The 21,704-nt window shown below is 41.4% G+C and overlaps 1 protein-coding gene across 1 annotated transcript in view; it reads right to left on the bottom strand.

The window, feature by feature from the left end:
* The window catches only part of NWD2 (NACHT and WD repeat domain containing 2), a 227,490-nt gene extending 218,815 nt beyond the window's left edge, over positions 1-8,675 (bottom strand). The window contains exon 1 of the mRNA XM_010365831.2: positions 8,111-8,675. Coding sequence (XP_010364133.1) covers positions 8,111-8,261 — 151 coding nt within the window. The 5' untranslated portion in view covers positions 8,262-8,675. The remainder of the gene's footprint in view (positions 1-8,110) is intronic.
* Positions 8,676-21,704: the final 13,029 nt, after the last annotated feature.

Here is a 21,704-nt window from a genome sequence, read left to right as displayed (position 1 = left end):
TAGGATGCATGAAGGCATTCTCTTTATCAGGAAAAATGGTGATATTTTGATCTTCTATCTGCAAACTCTTTAGTCTTTTTATCAGAAACTGATTTTCAGATTTTCAGTTAGTTCAGAACTTGAGAGGGGAAGAAGGGTGCTATTTACTGAGTTATTCTCAGTCTTCAATAACACATAGTAATAATGACAATAATTATTAACACTTGTTGAGGACTTACTATCATACTTGCAATGACACTGGATTATGCTCTTGTTGTCTCACATAATCTAATTATAACAAAGGGAGGTCAAAGAAACTGCAAAACATAAGGGGTGGTTGTGGCAATTTTTAAAGTCAGCTACTATTTATTCCTCCCTTCCCCATATGCACATACCTCTTCTCACATTAATAAATGAGGTCTAATTCTCCCCACCTTGAATCTAGACTAGCCTGATAACTTGCACTGATGACGGAACGCAGCAAAATAAACATTCTGGGACTTCCAAGCCCAGGCCTTAAGAGGATGAACAGCTTCCACTTCCTTTCTCTGAGGAAGCCAATCCCCTATAACGACTCTTGGGCTGGACTCCTGAAAGATGAGAGAAAAGCTGGAGATGGAGAGAAGACCCTCATGGAGGAGAACTGGGTTGCCAGACATGTAAATGAAGCCTACTGGGACCTTCCAGCCCGGCCAAGTCTAGGCTTAGCTGAAAGCAGCTGAATGACTGACTCAATTCAATACCCCGTGGAACAGAAGAACCACCCGGCCAAGCCTTGCCCAAAATACCAACCACAGAATTGTGAGAAAGAAATCATTATTGTTTTAAACCACTCAGGTTTTGAGTGGGTAGATACATAGCAATAGATAACTGAAAGAGAAATAAAATAGAAACCTTCACACACTGTTTCGAAGAGCAAATGGTATGATTGCTCTGATATACACTGCTTACAGAATAATTTTAAAAGATCTATAAGCTGATTTTTTAAACTGCAAAATCATATGTATAGTTTACCTTTATAGTCCAAGTCATCCTTTCTTCCAAATGTCATTTTAAATGAGCCACCTTCAAGGACAAACAATATCACCTCAAGACATCAGTTTCACTTCTATTCAAAATGATAAAAGCTTTCTGCTGAATGATAAAGACTATTTCTTTCTATTCCCTGTGGAGATCTCATCATTACTCTGCCTCATATTTGATTATCATGCAGAATAGTTTCTATGCCCTGGTTCTATTCATTATCTGGGGAGCCATACTAACCCCTCATTGTGACCCCCTCCACACCCCGAGTTGGTTTACATAACCCTCCTTGGTGCTCCTTTAATGCTGTGTTTATATCATTAGCACAGTGCTCGTCACATATACATTATTTACGGAAATACCATAAGAGCAGAGACCTAGTCTGTTTTGTTCACTTTTCTGTATGCTAAGCACCATAACAGCACTCCATATAGAGTAGTTGCTTCATGAATATGTACTGCTTGAGTGAGTGAATGTGTCTGCTTCCCCCTGGCTAGATACTATCTCTTGGTGTTGATTATTCATTATCTCTTCCTTCCATTATCTATCTCCTTAGTACTGCAGGGGCTAAAATCCTGAAGTTTCTAGACTTGCTTGTTGCCAGGGTCCAAACGCAATTCTGGTTCTACCAAAGGGATGCACTTGCATAAGATCTGGAGGACAAAGTTCCTTCACCAGCAGTCATAGTGGCTAACACGCAGGTTTCAACAAATGTGTTTCTGCAGAGGCTGAGCAGCTACCCAGTACTCAGGGTCAGCTGTGATACCGGCAATGGTTTCTACAGTTTCCTACCCTCTGGGTGGCGGCTTTGACAATATGAAGTAAATACCCAGTGGTGCCCCTGACTTTTCCTCCTCCAACCTCTATAATGATTTTTGGAAGCACCTAATTCCATGAAAGATCTGGGGTAGTTTGTATTTTACTACAGCCATGTGCCACATAATGACATTCCAGTTAAGAATAAACCACGTATGTAACAGTGGTCCCATAAGATTATAATACTGTATTTTTACAGTACCTTTATTATGTTTATTTATTGAGATGGAGTCTCTATCACCTAGGCTGGAGTGCAGTGGTGTGATCTCAGCTCACTGCTGCCTCTGCCCCCCAGGCTCAAGCATTTCTCCTGCCTCAGCCTCCCAAGTAGCTGGGATTACAGGCACCCACCACCATACTCAGCTAATTTTTATATTTTTAGTAGAGACGGGGTTTCACCATGCTGGCCAGGCTGGTCTCGACCTGACCTCAAGTGATCCGCCCATCTTGGCCTCCCAAAGTGCTGGGATTATAGGCTTGAGTCACTGCATCCAGGCAACAGTACCTTTACTATGTTTAGGTATGTCTAGATACACAAATACCCTTCTGTTACAATTGCCTATTCAGTATTCAGTACAATAACATGCTATACAGGTTTGTAGGCTAGAAGCAGAAGGCTTTACCATATGGCCTACATGTATAGTAAACAGTATCATCTAGGTTTGTGTGAGTACACTCTACGATGTTCATACAATGACAAAATTGACTAATGACACATTTCCCAGAACATATCCCTGTCATTAAGCAATGCATAACTGTACTGAGTTCTAATTTATATGACTCCATAGACTGCATTCCTTGAGGGCAGGACATATTTATATTTGCTTAAACATACTTGCACAGTGTCTGTATCATGGTAGACTGTAATAAAGATAATAATAAAATAGCAAACATTTATTTAATATTTACTACATGCCCAGCACTGTCCTAAGTGCTTTACATCTATTAGCTTCTGTAATCTACTCAATAACTCTGTGAGACAGGGGATGTCATTGACTTCTACAAATTGGGAAATTGAAAACAAGGAAGTTAAGCAACTTGCTCAAGAAATCATAGCATTATATAGTGGATTGAGGATTTAAATGCAAGAAACCTGGCTCCCAAGTCTAGCTATATATATCTGTATCCAATAATTTCTCCGCTTGAATAATGTCTGCTTCAGGACTTAGAAGATACAACCACTAACATTTTAGAACTCCTTTACTATAAGTGTCCTATGTGCATTTATCATAATATAGCAACTCAGTATATTCCCCTTGACAACTTAGTTTTTAAAGATGGTCTTGTATCAAAATGGCTGTGTGTATGTGTGTGTGTGTGTGTACATATACACACATATACGCTTTTTGCAGTATTTTTTTTCCACTACTCATAATGACAATAAAAAGGGAGCCACAGAAATAATCAGGATAGTAGGAAAAGTAAGAAGAATAATGGTGAAGAATACTGATAGGTTTCATGTGAATTTCTCAATGCAGATATTTCTGCCTTTTGGGTGGGGAAGCAAGTTCAAACAATTGATCACTAGTTGTAGCAAATGAACCCATGTACACACATAAAGGGAAAACATGTTTCTTGCTGTCACTTCCACTGCAATGGAGAACAAACTTTCCTATGGAGACTCCAAATGCATGAAGAGTCTGGGAAGATGCAAAGCCATGCAGACAAAAGAAAACCAAGTGGTAATGGTATGAACACCTGATCAACAATGTGGACAAGAGTTCACGACTCTCAATAATGACCAGCACAGAAATCTGAGTGGACAGAAAAATGCATTAAGTGTTCGAATATCTTTTTCTCCACTTCAGATATCTTTTTGCATGCAGAGGGTAATGCACTAGTGTAGGATGCTGTCAATTACTCCTTAGGGGAGGAGAAGTATCTTAATCTGATGGCTGCAGTTGGAAAGAAAATCTGACCACGATAGCCCAGCCTCTGCTTCCTCTCTCGTAAAATTGTCATTCTCCTCTACTTCTCCATGTGTTAAGGTTTAAAGGGATTTACTCTGTCCACGAGCCAGGGAGAGTGGTCTGTGCTCTGCCCACTGCTAACAGTGACTGGGGGTGAAGCCTGTCTAATTCTTGGGTTCAATATTCGGAAAGTACCTTGCCCAGAGTTAAAACCATATTCTCCAATAAAAGTCCATATCTTTTACCTGCAATTCCAAAAATCTTCAAAGCTTTGAAAATAAAAGATTTCCTCCAATCCATCTGGTAGCAAACCCTGAAGTGACCTGAGTCCTTGATGGCCAAACCTGACCTTGACTGACATGAAGCTACTTACAATCTGCATCATTCCACTTGGAGCTTTGCTATCTGATATAACAGCCACATGAGTCTACTTAAATTTAAATCCATTAAAATTATATAAAATTAAAAATTCATATTCTTAGTCATACTAACCACATTTCAAATGCTCAATAGCCCTATGTGGCTAGTGCTACCATATCAGATAGACATTTCCAGCATCACAGAAAGTTCTGTATAACACTGGCTTAGACTGAACTCATGTTTCCTTATACACCTATTCATATCCGACATGGGTTGTTACCCCAGGCCCCACATATTAGACAGTATATAAGTATTTTTCCTCAAAATCTGAAAAAAGAGATTCCAAAATCACATCTGGCCCAGATGATCACAGATAATGGATTGTGGACCTGCATCATTTTCATCAGTAATAAAAGTGATATTTTGGTTTTCCTTCTGCGTTAAGACTGTACCTTCCTGTAAATTGATAAAGAATGAAGACAGAGAAGAGGAGGACCTTTACACTCTAATAACAGGGAGAGAATCTGGCAGGTTCCTCTCATCTCCATATGCATGGGCTATTTAGGCTAATCACAGTAAAGGATTTTATGTGGGTTTTAAAATCATCTTTCCAAGGAGCTATAAGTGCTGTTCTGGCAGAAGTACAGTAGCTAAATGACTAGAAAACTTCCAAGGATTGATGAAGATGTCACAGATGGAATTTCTATGCTGGGTGGGAGGTGGAACTAGATGAAGTCCAAGGCCCATCCATTTAAGAAAATCTGGGATAATGCTATCACCTCCCCCACATGGGTCCTTCTCCAGCATCTTCCACATGGTGGGGACTAGTCAGAGGCAGATACACTTCTGGACAAGAATGTGTCAATTGGAATCCAGCACATTCTGAAATTTCCTTGAATGCCTGGGGCTACCTCTTGGTGGGAGCAAAGTGGGTCAGCATAGCCATGTTCCCTGCCAGCTGTTCATACTCTTTAAGTCTGACAGTCAGAAGATGCTGGACTGTGCTTATCCCCCCATCTGGATAGTCTTGTCCAAGTGGTGTGAGATATTTCACAGAGATCTGTCAAGAGCCTAGGCTGGATAAAATAATATCAAGAGAAGTGTTTTCAGGGTCCTCTAGGCTCTACTCTGTTTTGCTCTGCTATATTAATTCAGGCAAGTGGTATAATTTGATACAGCCTCAGTAATCTCATCTGTAGAACAGATGGAACACCCCTGGTCCACTACCCAGAGGGTTGTTTGAGGATAGAAATAAAAATTAATATAATGAACTAATACATGGGAAAGTAATTTTTTCATTCTAAAGAAATTCTATGGCCGGGTGCAGTGGTTCATGCCTGTATAATTCCAGCACTTTCGGAGGCTGAGGCAGGTGGATCACCTGAGGTCAGGAGTTCGAGACCAGCGTGGCCAATATGACGAAACCCTGTTGCTACTAAAAGTACAAAAATTAGCCGGTCGTGATGGTGGGCACCTGTAATCCCAGCTACTCAGGAGGCTGAGGCAGGAGAATAGCTTGAACCCGAGAGGCAGAGGTTGCAGTGAGCCGAGATTGCGCCACTGCACGCCAGCCTGGGTGACAAGAGCGAGACTTCGTCTCAAAAAAAAAAAAAAAAAAAAAAAAAAAAAAATTCTATTCATTCTATTATCCATTCCATTCTATTATCTTCGTTACTGATGGGGAAATTCCATGCAAGCCTTGTACAGCATTACCTATTAAAACAATACTCCAAGCAAAATCCTTGCTGGGTTCTGAGTATTGCTATGAGTTCAACACAAAGCAGCTTTTATTTAGAACATAAATTGGATTTCCGCTTGTAAAGGAAAGCATGAGATAATGTTTTCGGTCTTAATTTGACAGTAGAGAGGCTCTTCAGTATTGGCCAAGAATCTAATATTGGATCGTACCAAAACACAAGCATTTGCTTTCTAAATTGCATCCATAAAGATCACACGGTCAAGTGCTGCCTCTGACAGAGCATTTACCAAGATTTTAAGGCTTCACATTCAGATCATTAAAAATGCCCATCTGTCTTTTTTATTTAATATGCCATCAGCTCTCCAATTTGGATAAAATCTGAGATCCTGCCCCTATTGAAACTTCCCAGGTAAGCTTCACGTTTGTTTTGTTTGTTAAGATCCTTGTGGAAGCTGTCCAGCTCAAACCTTAGCCAAGGGGCATGACTGGCTCCTCCCTCCTGTTCGCTTTCCTAGGGTTAATCTATGCTAAAGCTTTTATTTCAAGAAACTAGGGAATTTGAAGAATCATATGGACAGGCTTAAAAAATGACATTAACTTTGAGTACTAACTCAATATTAAGCTGATAGTATAAATTCACTATTGTTTTTATCTTAGAAATTGCAAATCTAGACAGCAAGAAAAAATTACACATATTAACAGAATTTTTATTGTATTTTAGAAGCAGCGTGTTTAAAGGAAAAGAGTGATTTAGCTAGCTTCACGTCAGCAGCAGATTGAAACACATTTCATATGACCTTATTTTAAAGCTCAGAACTAAAAATGTCTAACATTTAAACATTTTCTACCAAAATTCTCTCACTTAAAAATGTTCTAGCAATATTTTAAGAAGTAATCCTGAACACTTAAGTTGCCAATTTCCTTAAATAGGCTGAATATCTCCATTTCTTTTTTCCTTTAAATCCAGATTTAGGTACAAATACTAGAAGACATCTTTGAGATAGAATGATTTTTTTGAGTGTACTGTATCATCCTAAAAGCCTTCTTAAGTTCTTTGAAAGTGAACTGTAAACTGATAAAAGGACAGTCATGCCGTCCCCCCAAAGTATATCGTTTTTCTAATACGAATTAGTGCATGTTATCTTTTTGATTCTCTGCCCAACTCCTTCTCATAATGTAAGCTTTACCTCAGACTTCTGCTAGTGCTATTTTTTCCGAAACGGTAATTTTCTAAGTTACTTTTGTGGGTCTTCTCCGAAAGCTTTTTCAAGAAACCAGAACCTTGGGTTTTCAAATGAGAATTATATCCAACGATCGTTTGAATATGGACGTTTCTCCTTGACTCTTCTCGACCCAAAGGCTTGTTAGAGTGCAGAAAATGATAATTCTCAAACCTCTCACTTCTGTCAGTCTCCTATAGACTCATAGCCAAACATTTTTTTTTTTTCCTAGAAAAGAGCAATTCCTGCAGTTTTATACAGCCCCAGTCAAATTCATCCTTCCTTCCCCAACCCCCCACTTACTGGAGATGAAATCTAACGTTGAGGACTAGGGACTGGAAGGTAGCGATGAGCCAGGATTTGACCGCCCAGCGTTCAACCTCTGTGGTTGTGAATGCAACAAGAAATCAACAAGTTTTCAGGGAGTGCCTACCAGGTGCCTTAAGCAGGAACATCACTGAGTAGGCTAGGTTCTAGATACAGGAGACCAAGCCCTGTGACCCATCGGAGAAGATGAGCTCATCCTGCGCGCTCCACCGCGAAGCCTGTTCCGGGACCCACAGAGCGTGTCCCCCTCGACCTCCGGTTCACAAAAGTCTGATTGGCCTCTGCAAAGGGCACCATCGCACCTGCAGGAAGAGAGGCTCAAGGAACTCACCTCGCCTCAGCTGGAAAAACTGGCCAAGGAGAGAGCCCCGCACTCAGGAACCGGCCTCGGGGAGGAGAGCTACTGTTTGCGTTTGCGGTCATCTCGGAGAAGAAACCGCTTAAAAAAGGGCGGGGGAAAGGAGGTGGTGGTGGCGGCGGCAGAATAGTGCTTCCAGGAGGGCCGGCTAATGCCTTGCATGTTTCTCGGATTGACCCGGGGGAATAACCCTGGGTGGAGAATGGGTGTCCTAACAGAAGTGAGCAGGCAAAACCGACCAGCGAGGGGAGAAGAAAAGTGATTCAAATTAAATTCCCACGCGCTCAGGGCGGCCACGGCTTTAGCTGGAGAAAGGGAGTGCAGGGCGCACCGGGCTGTAGGGCGGACACACACTCTCCCGCTCCCACAGCGCTGACGGACAGAAGGACGGACGGGCAAACCCGAGCGAGGGACATACCTTCAGGGTTGGCGCTGATGAAGACCCGGACACTGCGGCCGGCGGGCACGAGGTGAGAGGGCAGGGCTGTGAGGTTACCAGAGAAAGCTGCCCGCCGGAGCGCAGAGTCTCGGGGACAGGGCAGCTTGGTGCCCGCGCCTGCCGGCCACATTGCCCTCTGGGAGGAACAGCCACTGCCGCCGCCGCCACCTCCTGCTCCTCGGGTTCCTGCCCGCGGCTCCGCGGAACTGCCGGGTCGATCTCTGCAGGCGGCGCGGCTCAGAGTCGCTCCGAGCCCGAAGCGCCACTGGCGAGCTCAGTGGCGCACAGCACCCGCCGGCGACGAGCTGCCATACGGACCCTCGGGCCCCTGTCGCAGAGGTCTCTTGCCCCTCTGGGCCTCCGCCTTTGCCCGCTGCCAGGGCTCAGAGCAGCAGCCAGCTGGAGCGGGAGGTCAGCGTGGCGGCGGCTACGCGCGCAGCGCCCGTTTGCGCCGGGAAGCGCCGGCGGCCATCTCCCCGCCCGCGCCCACCGTGGGAGGAGGGGGCCGCCAGGCGGCAGGGACCGTGCGAGCGAGGAGAGCAGATGAAACTTTATGTACGAGAAGGCGTCCCGACTTTATCCGAGTCCGCCTCTCTCGGGCACAGAAATAACCTGCGGCTTAGAGGACGGCCGGGGCTTGGGCGCGGGGGCCTCGGGAGTGCGCAGGGGTCTCCCAGGCTCCTCTGTGGGCAGCCGAGGGCTCCTGGCTGCCTCCGTGGTGGAGGACAAGAAATCAATTAGCCTGAGATTTCTCTTACGCCCCCTCCAACTCTCCTAAAGGTCACACGAGCCCTGAGAATTTTCGGGAATCCACACGCGCGGGCGTCTGCGCGTCTCTGCCCAAGTGCAGGGAATCCAGTCTCAAAGTTCGACGCACACAACCCCAAGCCAGGCCCGGAGAGTTTGAAGCATCAAGTCTCCAGATTGTCTCTGGCGTCCTGGAGGGAGGGTCGCTTCATCCCTATCTCTCCTGGCGCAGGTGGCAGCGTCCTGCCGCTCCGCTTGCTCCCCACGCGCGTCTGAGCGGGGTTTTTATAGCCAAGCTGCGCAGTTCACGTGCTCCTCGCCGCGTGGTCCCTGGAGCCTTTCCGGGAGCGGATCTCCGCGGGTAGCTCCTCTGAGGCCTCTAAGGCTCCTAGGGGGCCTTTCTGCTCCCATCAAGGCGCACTCACCGGCTGTTATGCTCGCCTGGCGGCTCCCGGGCCCGTCGGCCGCCAGGTTGCTGGAGCCCCGCGCTGGCCGGTGCGCACCTGGGCCGGGCGGGAGGGTGTGGGTTCTCGGGAGCGCCCCCCTGCGCAACGTTACGCAAAGTGCAGGTGGCGGTGGATTGGGACGGGGTGCGAGAAATCAGAGCTGGCTGTGGGCAGCAGCTTCTTGTGTGCACTTCAGCCGCTTTTCCAAGTCGGTGCAACGCGTGGGTCAGCTCCACCTGAAGCTGATCCAGGGCGGTCACAGCGGACGCGCGGCCGTCCTCGGGTTCCGGGCTCAAGGCCACAGGGGTCCAGTCCATGTCCTAGGTGACATGAGACGCAGAGGAACCCAGATGTAAAATCGCCGTGTCCCTTCCACTCCACTGCACCCATGGAAATACTGCATAAGCCAGGACAGGAACGAAGACCTCGCAAAATAAAGTGTAAATGTATTGGGGACTAAGGGCGCTGGGAGAAGGGAGTGTTTGTAGCCTTAATTGCAGTTTAGTCTCTAAATCACTTATTCTGGGCTTTTGGGCAGGGACACCTGTCTTTTACGGAAGAATAACAGTTTTTCCAAATCTTTGAGATTGGGGAAGAAGGTGTGGGCGGGCACAGGGTGAGGCAGTTCAGACGCATTTATTCTCTTCTTGCCTGGATGCTCCTAATCTAAGCAGCCTGGCCTCCTCTGGGCCTGCACTTCCTCTGGGGCCTGCTGGTGGCAGTGAAGTCCCATGCACTGCTGTTCATTTTTTTACCCCACTCCAGCCCCAACACACACGTTCTGGGGTAACCTCTTTGGAAGAATTGGGTCTCTAGGTTTGTAAGGCTGCCTCTCCACTGCTGAGAACCAGGGGGCAGACAGCAGCAGTTCTTACTTTGTGATAATTTGATGCAACCCATAAAGAAGGCTTGAACATACCCAGCTATTTAATTGATTCAATTTCTTCACTCCGGACTCATTCTCGGGTGGAAATGTTCTCCAGCAGGAAGGGGGTCCCTGAAGGATCCTCTCTTGTCTCAAGAGGTATGGACTGAGAGCTGTGGAAAGGTCACAAATATATGGTGTTTATTGCGTATCATCGTGTATGAAAGTACAGTATCTATTACTGGAGAAAAGAGCTAGGATCACTTTATGCCTGATCTCAATATTGTTTATAAAAGATTAATTAGAAGTTGCTAGATTATCAGGGACCTGACTTCCTGCCTTTCTTTTTTCCCTTACTTCTTTGTTTCTCTCTTCTTAGAAATAGGATTAGTGTTTGTGTCTTCTGACCTTTGCTTCAGATTACAAAGTGTTGCATTTTCTTTGGATGACTTTGGGATTTTTGGCAGCCTCTATAACCTAATTAACTGTTCTAGACAGGCCGAAGTTTAGCATCTGCCAGTGTCACTGCAGACCAAGGCTGCAGAGGAGAGAGAATTTCATATTGTCTGTGGGCCACGCTGTAAAAGGCTGTCTGCACAACCAACCTTGCCTCAGCTAGAGAGGCTGCTGTCTTTGGAGTATTCTACCTAAGGAAGATACCAGTTACTCATCTCCCTCTAAACACACACACACACACACACACACACACACACACGCATGCATGCACATGCACATGCAAAAACAGTCTTCCTCCACATTCTTTGGCTTGCAAGCATCTGACGTCCTAACACCAGAGAGGTTTGATTTCCTAGCACACAAATACCAATAAAGGAGGTGTCATCTATGGTGGTAACACTTTATTATAAACTGAGGAATCAAAAAGAATAACAGAGACAGAGAAACAAATGAGAGGGAGAGGACATAATTGTGGAAGGCTGACCCTCATTTTCAAGACAACTTTATTTTTTTATATCTGATTAAAATATTTTCTAAACGTTTTCTTCTTGTCCGTAAATATTGGGAGTTTTTGAACCATGACAGAAGCTGTGATACCTGGATCCTGGCTCTACCATTAATGAGTTATGTGACCTTGAACAAGTCATTTCACTTTTTTGAGCCTTGGTTTTCTTATGTGTAAAATGTAATAACGTTTCTTATGTGTAAAACATTTTACATATAAGAAAACCAAGGCTTAAAAAATGAAATGACTCAAACCAAGTCAAATGACTCAAAACCAAGACTCAAAACAAGTGAAATGACTTGTTCAAGGTCACATAACTAGTTAATGGCAGAGCCAGGATCCAGGTATCACGGCTTCTGTTCCAGTGCTTGTTGCAACATACCACCTCTATTTTCTAATTTTGCTCAGGTCTGGCCCTTGAGGACATCTTTGTTAACCTGGACAATGGGTGCTTAGGCCTGTGTTCACAGGTGTGGAAGGCTGGATATCATTTCTGCTTTCTAGATAGGAAAGAAGATCATTGTTTGCATGATCACACAGGACTAAACTCTTCTAACTTCTAGGTTGTTGATCTGATGACAAAACTTCCAGATTCCTTGTTTCTTTTGGGTCCTGCTCTTTCTTCATGAGACCACAGGTAAATCTGTACCATCCCAGACATGGGCTGGAGAATTTAAAGCATCTAGAACTGGGAAGGTGAAAGTACATGAGAAATGAGCCTGGGACCAAAATTGAGATAAAAAACAAGCATTCCCCTCTCCATCCTCTCAACCTACCACCAACTGGTAAGCTAGAGAAGTGCCCTGTCCTTATAAAACAATGGGTCCTAGCCCTTTATAAAACAAGGCTGCCCAAAGGTAAAATTACCACTAGGTTCATTCTACTCACTGAGCTAGAAGGAGCCTTGTGATCATGAAATGAAACCCCCTTTAATATGTAGGTGATGCCCAAATTGTAATTTTATTAAATGAGTGGAAAGAAAATTAATTCCTAATAATAGTGAGATATGAGGATTTCCCATATTCTAGACCCGGTGTTAAGCTTTTAATAGGCATCTCAGTTAATTGCACTACATCCAGGGTCTGGGCCCAGCACCTACTATCTCTACGTCTGACATCCCTTCTTGGACACTACTGTTCCTGTATATCTTTTGTTATGTGCACACTTTACCTTTTGTAACATATGTGCACTTTGCTTGCTCCAAAGTCTGTGATATGCCCATGTATCTCACCTACTTCCCTTCACTGTGATGGCTGATGATTTTTCACCCAGCTGCATGGCTATGTCACATGTCCAGTTCATTCCTTGTAGATGCTGGGGGTAGTGATCAGAAGGCACAAAACTAGAGCCCCTGTAACTGACTGTGACCCAGGAGAAAGAGTGCCCATCACCCAACCTGTATTTGCTGCAGGTGCATTCCCATGTGTGTACATCAAATATCCTGGTCAGGAGACCTGTGGATCATTCTTCTGTGAAATAAATTTGTTCTGTTATGGATGGAAGTGAAACAGAGCCCCTAGTGGTATGAAGAAGACCACATTAGCACATCATGCCCCTCTTACTATGTTAGGGACTCCAGCCAATGAAGTCAGTGATGTGCTGTTTGTGCTTCCCTAGCTTGAAGAAGACTATCAGATTTAATATTACATTCATACAGTGGCTCTCTGATTTGGGTGATAAATAATTGAGTCTGCTTTGTTAATGTGAGAAATAGATTATTCAGGGTCACTCAAACCAGCGCCCCACTTTTCAAAGTTCCAGGTGGTAAGCTAGATCATTAGTAACCCACTTATTTGTTTACAAAATGGAAATTTTCAGTCTGTGTGAGAATTTGTCAGCATAACAATTTGCCAACAGAGATTGTTGATTCAGAGGTGTCTGCAGCATGGTAGAATTCACAGCAGCACAGTTTTAAATAAAGTTACACCTTTCAGAAAGTGCTATCTGATGTTTTAATGACTCAGAAATTCTAACTTTACCTCCACCCCCTTCCAAATCTGCGTAATGTATTTTTTGAGCAGCCTTCCTCTTACAACCTTCTAAACACATTGCTGTCAGAGCACTATGCATGCCACACAAAGTAGAAGAAAGTTAAAGAAGTTTGAAGTAAAAGTTTGTAGATTATTTTGTATTTCTAAATTAAATATTTTCATTTTGTAATTGCTAAGGTTTTTTTTTCTCCTTCATGACAATCTCAAATACAGTACCTTCCAAAACCCTCTTCTTGCGTGTTTCATCGTCTGACACTTATTTGGAGAGCTGCTTTTTACAAAGCGCCTTCATACATGTTAGCTCATTTATTTTTATTCTAACCTTCTGAAATAGGTTCTGCATTATTTCCCTCCCCTCTCCAGTTTTTAATATGAAGCTCAAGTGATTTTAGTGGCATATTTAGGTTCACTCAGTTGCTGGCTAGCAGAGCCAATGTCAAAACTAGATCTCTGAACACAAAGCCGTAGATCATTTATAATATACCATGTGGCTGCCAACGTATAACAAGATCCATTTAGCCGAATTGATTAAACATCATTTGTACCTCTCTATGAAATTTATACTGGTGGGTAGGCAAACCAAATAATATAGGATATAAAACACTACTTGGATGGCAATGTTAGCTACCTTGCCTATTTACATTGACATATTTTTATTGAGCAGAAGCTAACTTCCACATCTTTTAATTCTGCTAACACTCAATTTTGTAGATAGGTACAAGAGGCTGAGACTTTAAATGACTTGTCCACATTCAGAGAGCTTATAAGTTGGCAAAGCTAGAATGTGAACCAGATTTATCTCACCCTTATACTAGATGGAGTCTTTTAATCATATAACACTAAGTCCACATGAATAAAAAGGAAATCTTCCCTTTACAGTACTCTGTATTGACATGGCCCAAATATCTTAAATATATTGTCCAGGTCAATCATTGTTTTCTTATTTTTTAAATGCTTGTACTTAGCTAGAATAGTATGAAGCTTGAATGTATTTTGAATTTGCTTTTCTTTTCAAAATACTTTAATGGTACAAAGTGTTTTATTTGCATATTTTTACAATTTGCATATTTTCTGCAAAAATTGAATATAGATGATGATTCTGTAACAGTCTCTCTAAATATGTTTCTTTGGATTCTACTTTCTGAAAAACTACTATGACTTTGCCATCTTCCTTTTCTCACCATTCTTATAGTTATGCTTTATGTTTATTATTTAATAGGATTTATTTCTTCACAAAATAATGGTCTCCATCACAATCCTTTAGCCTGAATTAGTTATACAGTTGCACTATGCATCTTCTTGGGTTACCTCTTGTAAATGTAAATTATCTTATTGCCTAAATTTAGAAAGCCATATGCAGAAATTGACAGGTCATTTACATTCAGTTGAAAGAAGAGGACAGGCAGCCAATTATATTGTGTTGAAGCCTTGAGAAGCATTTTACAAATCAAATGATTCAAAAACAGGTTTTAAATTCCTAACTCCTGTCACTTCTTGGTAAGTATGGGAAGATCATTCCGCTATCATTTGAAAGATTTAGAACAAATTTAAAATTTAGGAGACTGGCATTATTCCTCTCCAAATAAATGTAGTGTAGCTTTTATATTATAAAAATGTATATTAATGTATCTTTTTATTTACAAATTTTATCATATATTTTTATTATAAAATATAATTGTGTATAACATTTTAAGAGATGTTAACCTATTTGATCTATAGATCCTGATCTATTCCTGCATTAGTCAGGATTTTTTCGTGGCAAATAACCAAAACCAGCAAGTTTCTTTTCAGAATACAAGAGTTTATGCAGAACGCTTGACCAGCAAAGAATTGAGTCTCAAGACAAATTGGAACCAGGAATAGGAAATGTCCTTGGGAAAAATGGACATTATTTTACTGTTTTTCCAGATCTCATCTCTGGTTCTTTCTAAGCAACAAGAACATCTCTTTCCCTTGCATCTCTCTTTTTCTCTTGTGTGAGCACAGGCATGCACACACACATACCTCCGCATAACTTTCTTTGATAGGTAATACTCATGAGCCACATGGAAAGACTGATTCTTTTTTGAAATCTTTTTCAGGAACTAGTGAACAGCAAAGTAATTGAATAAACTTACTTGTGTTGGCTTTGAGTTGATGTTTGCCTGTGGCTCTTTCCACTCTTCCAGAAAGTTAGCATACCCCAACGCAAATACTAGCGTAAAAACTTTACTCAAATTTTACCTTTTGTTTTTCTCTGTGATCAAAAAATAATTACTTGTACTTCATATTAGCAATGACATCATTGGGTTTGTTCCTCCAAACTAATCTTTCTCTGGAAAGAATTTTGTAATTCTTTCATTTTATTTAAATGATTTTTGGAAAATGATTTAAACACTACTTGCTCGTTGTAAGATACTCAGGAGTGTAAACTAAGCAGGAAGGAGTGAGTCAAAATAGAATTTTGCCACCTGATATGGTTTGGCTGTGTCCCCTACCCAAATCTCATCTTGAATTGAAGCTCCCTTAATTCCCACATGTGGTGAGAGGGACCTGGTGGAAGGTAATTGAGTCATGGGGGAGGGTGTTTCCTGTGCTGTTCTTATGATAATGAATAAGTCTCATGAGATCTGATGGCTTTATAAAGGGGAGTTCCCCTGCACACATCCTTTTGCGTGCTGCCATGTAAGACGTGACTTTGCTCCTCCTTTGCCTTCCACTGTGATTGTGAGGTCTTCCCAACTACATAGAACTGTGAGTCCATTAAACCTTTTCTTCTTTATAAATTACCCAATCTCAAGTATGCCTTTATTAGCAGTGTAAGGACAGACTAATACACCATCTCCTCTGAATAATTGTGTTAATAAAGATGTGACAATAAAGTTTACTGAACATAATCCAATGTATGGCTCAACCATCCTTTGAAATCAAGTGCTGCTTTTTATATATACGATTTAGATAGAAAAATAAGGAATCACCCATGTGTCCTACACAAGGTTCTTAGCTGAAAACAACAGAACTGGTGCTGATTAACTCAAGCATATAAGCAATTTACTGGAAAATTATTAGATAGTAATGGTAATGTTGAGAGCTAGAGAACCAGGCTTGGAAAATGAGAGGGGACTAGAAGAGGTCAGCAGATTGGATCCACAGTCAAAATAAGCATCACAGAGACAGATAATGTAGGGCAGCCTTGCTGTTGCTGCTGTCAAATCCTGAATACTGCACTGTACCCATTACCACCAGTACCACCACTGGCATTATTGCCACTGAGCCCTAGATGTTGCCATCCCTATTATCCCACACAGTTCTTTACTCTGGCTTCTGGGGCCAGAGAGCCTAGGAGAGTGAGTATCTGTCCTGGACCAAGATTCAGACTGTGCAGGATTTTTAAACACTGGAAGGGGTTTTAGAGGTTAGATTGTCAAAATTCTCACACACCTTTCCCCAGAAAATGTATGATATACTTCCTCTGGTCTTATTAATATATGACTCAGAACATTTCAATGCCATGAACAAAAGATTTGTTGAATGTCTTTTGTATTCCTAGTAATAAAATTAGAATAATAATGCCCGACCTCTCCAAGACTCAGATGCCTGGCAAAGCTTACCTCTCCTGTACAACCAAGAGCAAGAAAGTTAGCTAAAAAGAACCTTCTAAGCAGCCAGACTCTATGTTACAATGTTCACATGATGACTCTCACTGTCTTGACTCATGGGAGATTCCCAGAGGCTCTCTGTCAGACTCTCTTTACACTTACTGCACACACAATTCAAACAAACTGGGTTTTCCCAGTTGGCAGAACCACAGCAGATTAGAGACACCAAACCAGAAGATGAAGGGCTGCTATTAACACACACACTGCTGGAAATGAGAAATCATTGCTCATAGCAAAGAGTCAGGAAGCATATGACAGCAGAAGTGATATGTATTCACACATACACGCACACGCGCGCGTGCACACACACACACCACATTCAGTGATCTAGAGATGACTTAATATTGGAATGATGCTACTCTATAAATCTCAAAATGGGAAAGATCAGGGATAAATAGACCCTGAAGTTGAGAAAGGTAGACTTCAGTATATTGCAAGTACTTGGGGGCAATTTTCTGCAGCAAACAACCTGGATAGTTGAGACAGATGGACAAATGGCACTTGTGCTATCCAGTAGTAAACACCCACTAAGTAGGTGGAAACCAACAGTAGGCAGAGATTCAAGTAGAGTCCTACCTCCAAGGAGAACATTGTAGAACTATTTTGCTTAAGTGCCTAAAGTACTGTTGTGGTAGTACTGGTAGTAGTAGTAGTAGTACTAGCAGTAGTAACAATAAAGTAAACATTCATTGAATGCCTTTCATGAGGCTAAATATGGTTCTATGTGTTTTAGAGACATTAAGTCATTTAATTGTAAACTTTCATCCCATGAAGGAAGCTACTATAATTATCCCTATATTACAGATGAGGAGGAGGCTGAGGCCAGGTGCCATAAATATACTTTTCTGAGGTCATACAGTTATGATGTGGTGTGACCTGGACTTCAATGCAGGCACTTTGTTTCCAGAATCTGGGTTTCAACCTTTAGGGTACACTCCATCTCTAGATGCTAGATAGGATACCAATACAATTACCCAGGCAAAGGAGAGCTAGTTCAAGATAAGGAAACTAGAAGAAAACTTGGGTTGCAACATTTGTCTTAAAGAGACATAAAGTAATATTCAGTGAATGTTCAATTTGCATCACATTGATGATCTCATATGATCTTCCATATGCCAGAGTAAATTGTTACTCACTGTACATATGAACAACCTGAGGTATAGAGTGGTTAAGTAATGTGTCCATACTCACAGACTTTGGAAGCAATGCGGCTGGGATTCTATTTCCATGACTGAGTATATGCTTTAAATTCTACTACAGGATACATTGCCTTGGAACAGTGCAAATGACAGTTGCAAGAATGGCCTATTAGAAAACTTGTCTATTCATATATTCTTCAGTTTTATTTATTTGTTCATTTATTCATCAAAGATTAGTTGAACACTTCTATGTTCCCAGCAAAAAACCATTTCCCAGGAGGTCCAGTCTAGTATGGGACTCCAAAAAGATAGTGCTTATGTGGGGCGAGACTCTACTAAAACGACCATCAATCAATTTGGAGGCTTCTTAGACATGAGTAATACCAATAAGATAAATATACACTAGAAAGGTCATTAGTTGACACTCTAGAAAAAAGGGCTGCATGTAAGTATAAGGTCACTGTGACATACATTATAAGGACTGGGGAATAAAAGGGATTTGGTGAGCTCTATTCACTCATGGCAGGTTGGGGGTTTTGGAGAAAATCAATAAATGTTGTTTCTATACTGGCCCGAATACTTAATAATTATGGCCTCAGCCTAGTAAATCTCTTTCCCTAAGCCTCATTTTCCTCCTCTGTGAAATGGACACCAGGATGCCTAGTTCACTGTGGTGAATGATAAGCATGTTAGTAAAGTGCCTAGCACAGTGCCTAGTACCTAGCAAGTGTTATTACTGTTAGAAGGAACTAGATTCACAGTTACTCATTCAAAAGGGGACAATGGCAACAAAACAATGTTGGATTTTTAGAACTTCATGTAGTGTGTGTTATCTTGTTTATATCCTTAAAGTCTAATAACAAACAAAATCAAACAGATCAGTCAATCCAAAGAAACTTCTTCTGAGGAATTTTGGAACCCTGTGTCTTGTTTTTGTGTGGTTGTGTGCAAGGATTGCAGGATTATCAGTAGAAGCTGCAGTCATTGAGTTCTACTCCATAGTTGGTATAATTGATGTGAAAATCTAGGTAAGAAATAAGTTACAGCCACATGAACAAGGCAGGAGAAGCATATTGAGTCCCTAGGACTCTGGCAAAGAAGAAAAGAACATCACAGACCCCTGAAGGCAATCTTGCCATTTGATCGTGGAAAAATAATATTGTTTTTCATATTGGGTTCCAAGGTGCAAATGGAGCCAGGAGCAGGGCTCATCATTAAATTTATGCTTAACAGCTTGTCAATATTATCTGGCTTGGAGTGAAAGGTTGGAGAAGTCTGGGCACGTTAAGTTGTAGGTACTGCTGAGGCTTTAAATGTGAACACTGGAAGGATCTGGGAATAGGCAGCACTAACTACTTTTTAGCTCTCATACCTGCTATTCCTCTCTAGGATTTTGCAAGAACCTCCTCTCTCTGTCTCCATTTTCAATTTCCCCAGTACAGCTGTTGCAAATATTCTGTTCCTAACTTATATTTCCTGTCTTCTCTTCCAGTCTTTGTTTAAGAGTTTACTCTAAGTCAGGGTATAGAACTTCATATTCATACTGAAAGAGTTCTCTTCCATTCTTCAAGGCTTATCCTCTCTATCCAAGTCCCTTTTCCAAAAGCCTTCCCTGATTTTCCCAATGAAATGGAATCCATCTCTATTTTGTTTCAAGTATTTGCATTATTGATATGTAAGCAAGATTATGCTGCAGTAACATATAACCTCAAAATCTCTACAGCATTATACTTTAGGTTTTTTGTTTTTTGTTGTTTGTTTGTTTTCTTTTGTTTTAAGATAGAGTTTCACTCTTGTTGCTCAGGCTGGAGTTCAATGGCGCCATCTCGGCTCACCGCAACCTCCACCTCCCGAGTTCAAGCGATTCTCCTGCCTCAGCCTCCCGAATAGCTGGGATTACAAGCATGCGCCACCACACCTGGCTAATTTTGTATTTTTAGTAGAGACGGGGTTCCTCCATGTTGGTCAGGCTGGTCTCAAACTCCTGACCTCAGGTGATCCACCTGCCTTGGCCTTAGATTTATGCTTAACAGTTGCTTAATCCCAAAGTACTGGGATTACAGGTGTGAGCCACTGCGCCCAGCCTATACTTTAGGTTTTAGCCAGAGCAATCAGGAAATGAAAAAGAAAGAAAAAGCATTAGATTGGAAAAGAAAAAGTAAAACTATCTTTATTTTCAGACAACATAATCTTTTTTTTTTTTTTTTTTTTTTTTTGAGACAAAGTCTCGCTCTGTTGCACAGGCTGGAGTGCAATGGTGCAATCTCAGCCCACTGCAACCTCCACCTCCCAGATTCAAGTGATTCTTCAGCTTCAGCCTCCTGAGCAGCTGAAATTACAGGCATGTGCCACCACGTATGGCTAATTTTTATATTTTTTTTTAGTAGAGACGGGGTGTCACCATGTTGGTCAGGCTGGTCTCAAACTCCTGACCTCCAGTGGATATGCCTGCCTTGGCCTCCCAAATTGTCAACATGATCTTTTATGTAGAAAATTCAAAGGACTCCACTGAAAAACTACTAGAGCTGGTAAATGAGTTTAGCAAGGTTGCAGGATACATGCTCAATATACAAAAATTGATCACATTTCTATGTACTAACAATGAATACAAAAAATAAAATTTTATTTACAATACCATCCAAAAAATTAAAATACTTAGGAATAATCTTGGCAAAAGAAGTGAAAGACTTGTACACCAAAATCTACAAAACATTTTAGGAAAAAAATTAAAGCTTTAAATAAATGAAAAGGTAGTCTGTGTTCATGGGTTGGAAGACTCAATATGTTGTTACAATGGCAATATTCGCCAAATTGATTTACAGATTTAATGAGACCCCCACTGAAATTCCGGCTGGGCTTTTTTTTTTTTTTTTTGGTAGAAATTATAATTCAGTATAATTTCTGAAAACAATATAATTCATATGAAAATGCAAAAATCTAGAATGGCCAAATCAATCCTGAAAACAGAATGACAATGCTGGGGGAACTTCCACAACCAGATTTCAAAATGTATTACAAATCTTCAATAATTAATACAGTGTAGTATGGGCATAGGAAGAGACATTGGGAGAATCGGATTGAAAAAATAAAATTGAAAGTCCAGAAGTAAGTCTTATGTTTATGGTCGATTGATTTTTGGCAAAGGTGCCAAGATAATTCCATGGAAGAAAGAATAATCTTATCAACCGATGGTTCTGGGACAACTGATATCAACATGCAAAAGAATGAATTTGGACTCCTACCTCATACCGTACATAAACATGTACTGGAAAAAAGTCAGAGATCTAAATGTAAGAGCAAATACTATAAAACTATTACAAGAAGTCATAAGAGTAAATCTTTGTGACATTGAGTTAGGCAATGATTTCTTAGTTATACATCCCAAGCACAAGTGATGAAACATTGGTGAACAAGAGTGAAACATTGGAGTTTACCAAAATTAGAAACCTTTGTCTTGCCAAGTTGTCATCAATAAAGTGAAAAGACAACCTAACGAATGAAAAACCCAAGTCCTGACAAGGTACTTGTATCTAGAATATGTAATGAGCTATTTCAATTCAATAGTAAGAAGACAAAAGACAAATAACCCAATTATAAAATGATCAAAGAATTTTAATAGACATTGCTCCAAAAAAGATTTACAAATTGTCAATAAGTACATGAAAGGATACTCAACATCATTACTCATTAGGGAAATGCAAATTAAAACCACAGTAAGGTGCCACTGCATCCTGCTTGAATGACTAGAATAAAAAATCACACAATAACAATTGATAAAAATTGTTG

This window comes from Rhinopithecus roxellana, chromosome 2 (assembly GCF_007565055.1).
Source record: "Rhinopithecus roxellana isolate Shanxi Qingling chromosome 2, ASM756505v1, whole genome shotgun sequence".
NCBI classification, from domain to species: domain Eukaryota; kingdom Metazoa; phylum Chordata; class Mammalia; order Primates; family Cercopithecidae; genus Rhinopithecus; species Rhinopithecus roxellana.
Note: the sequence above shows the minus strand (reverse complement) of the source record. Positions and strands in the feature narration are given on the sequence as shown.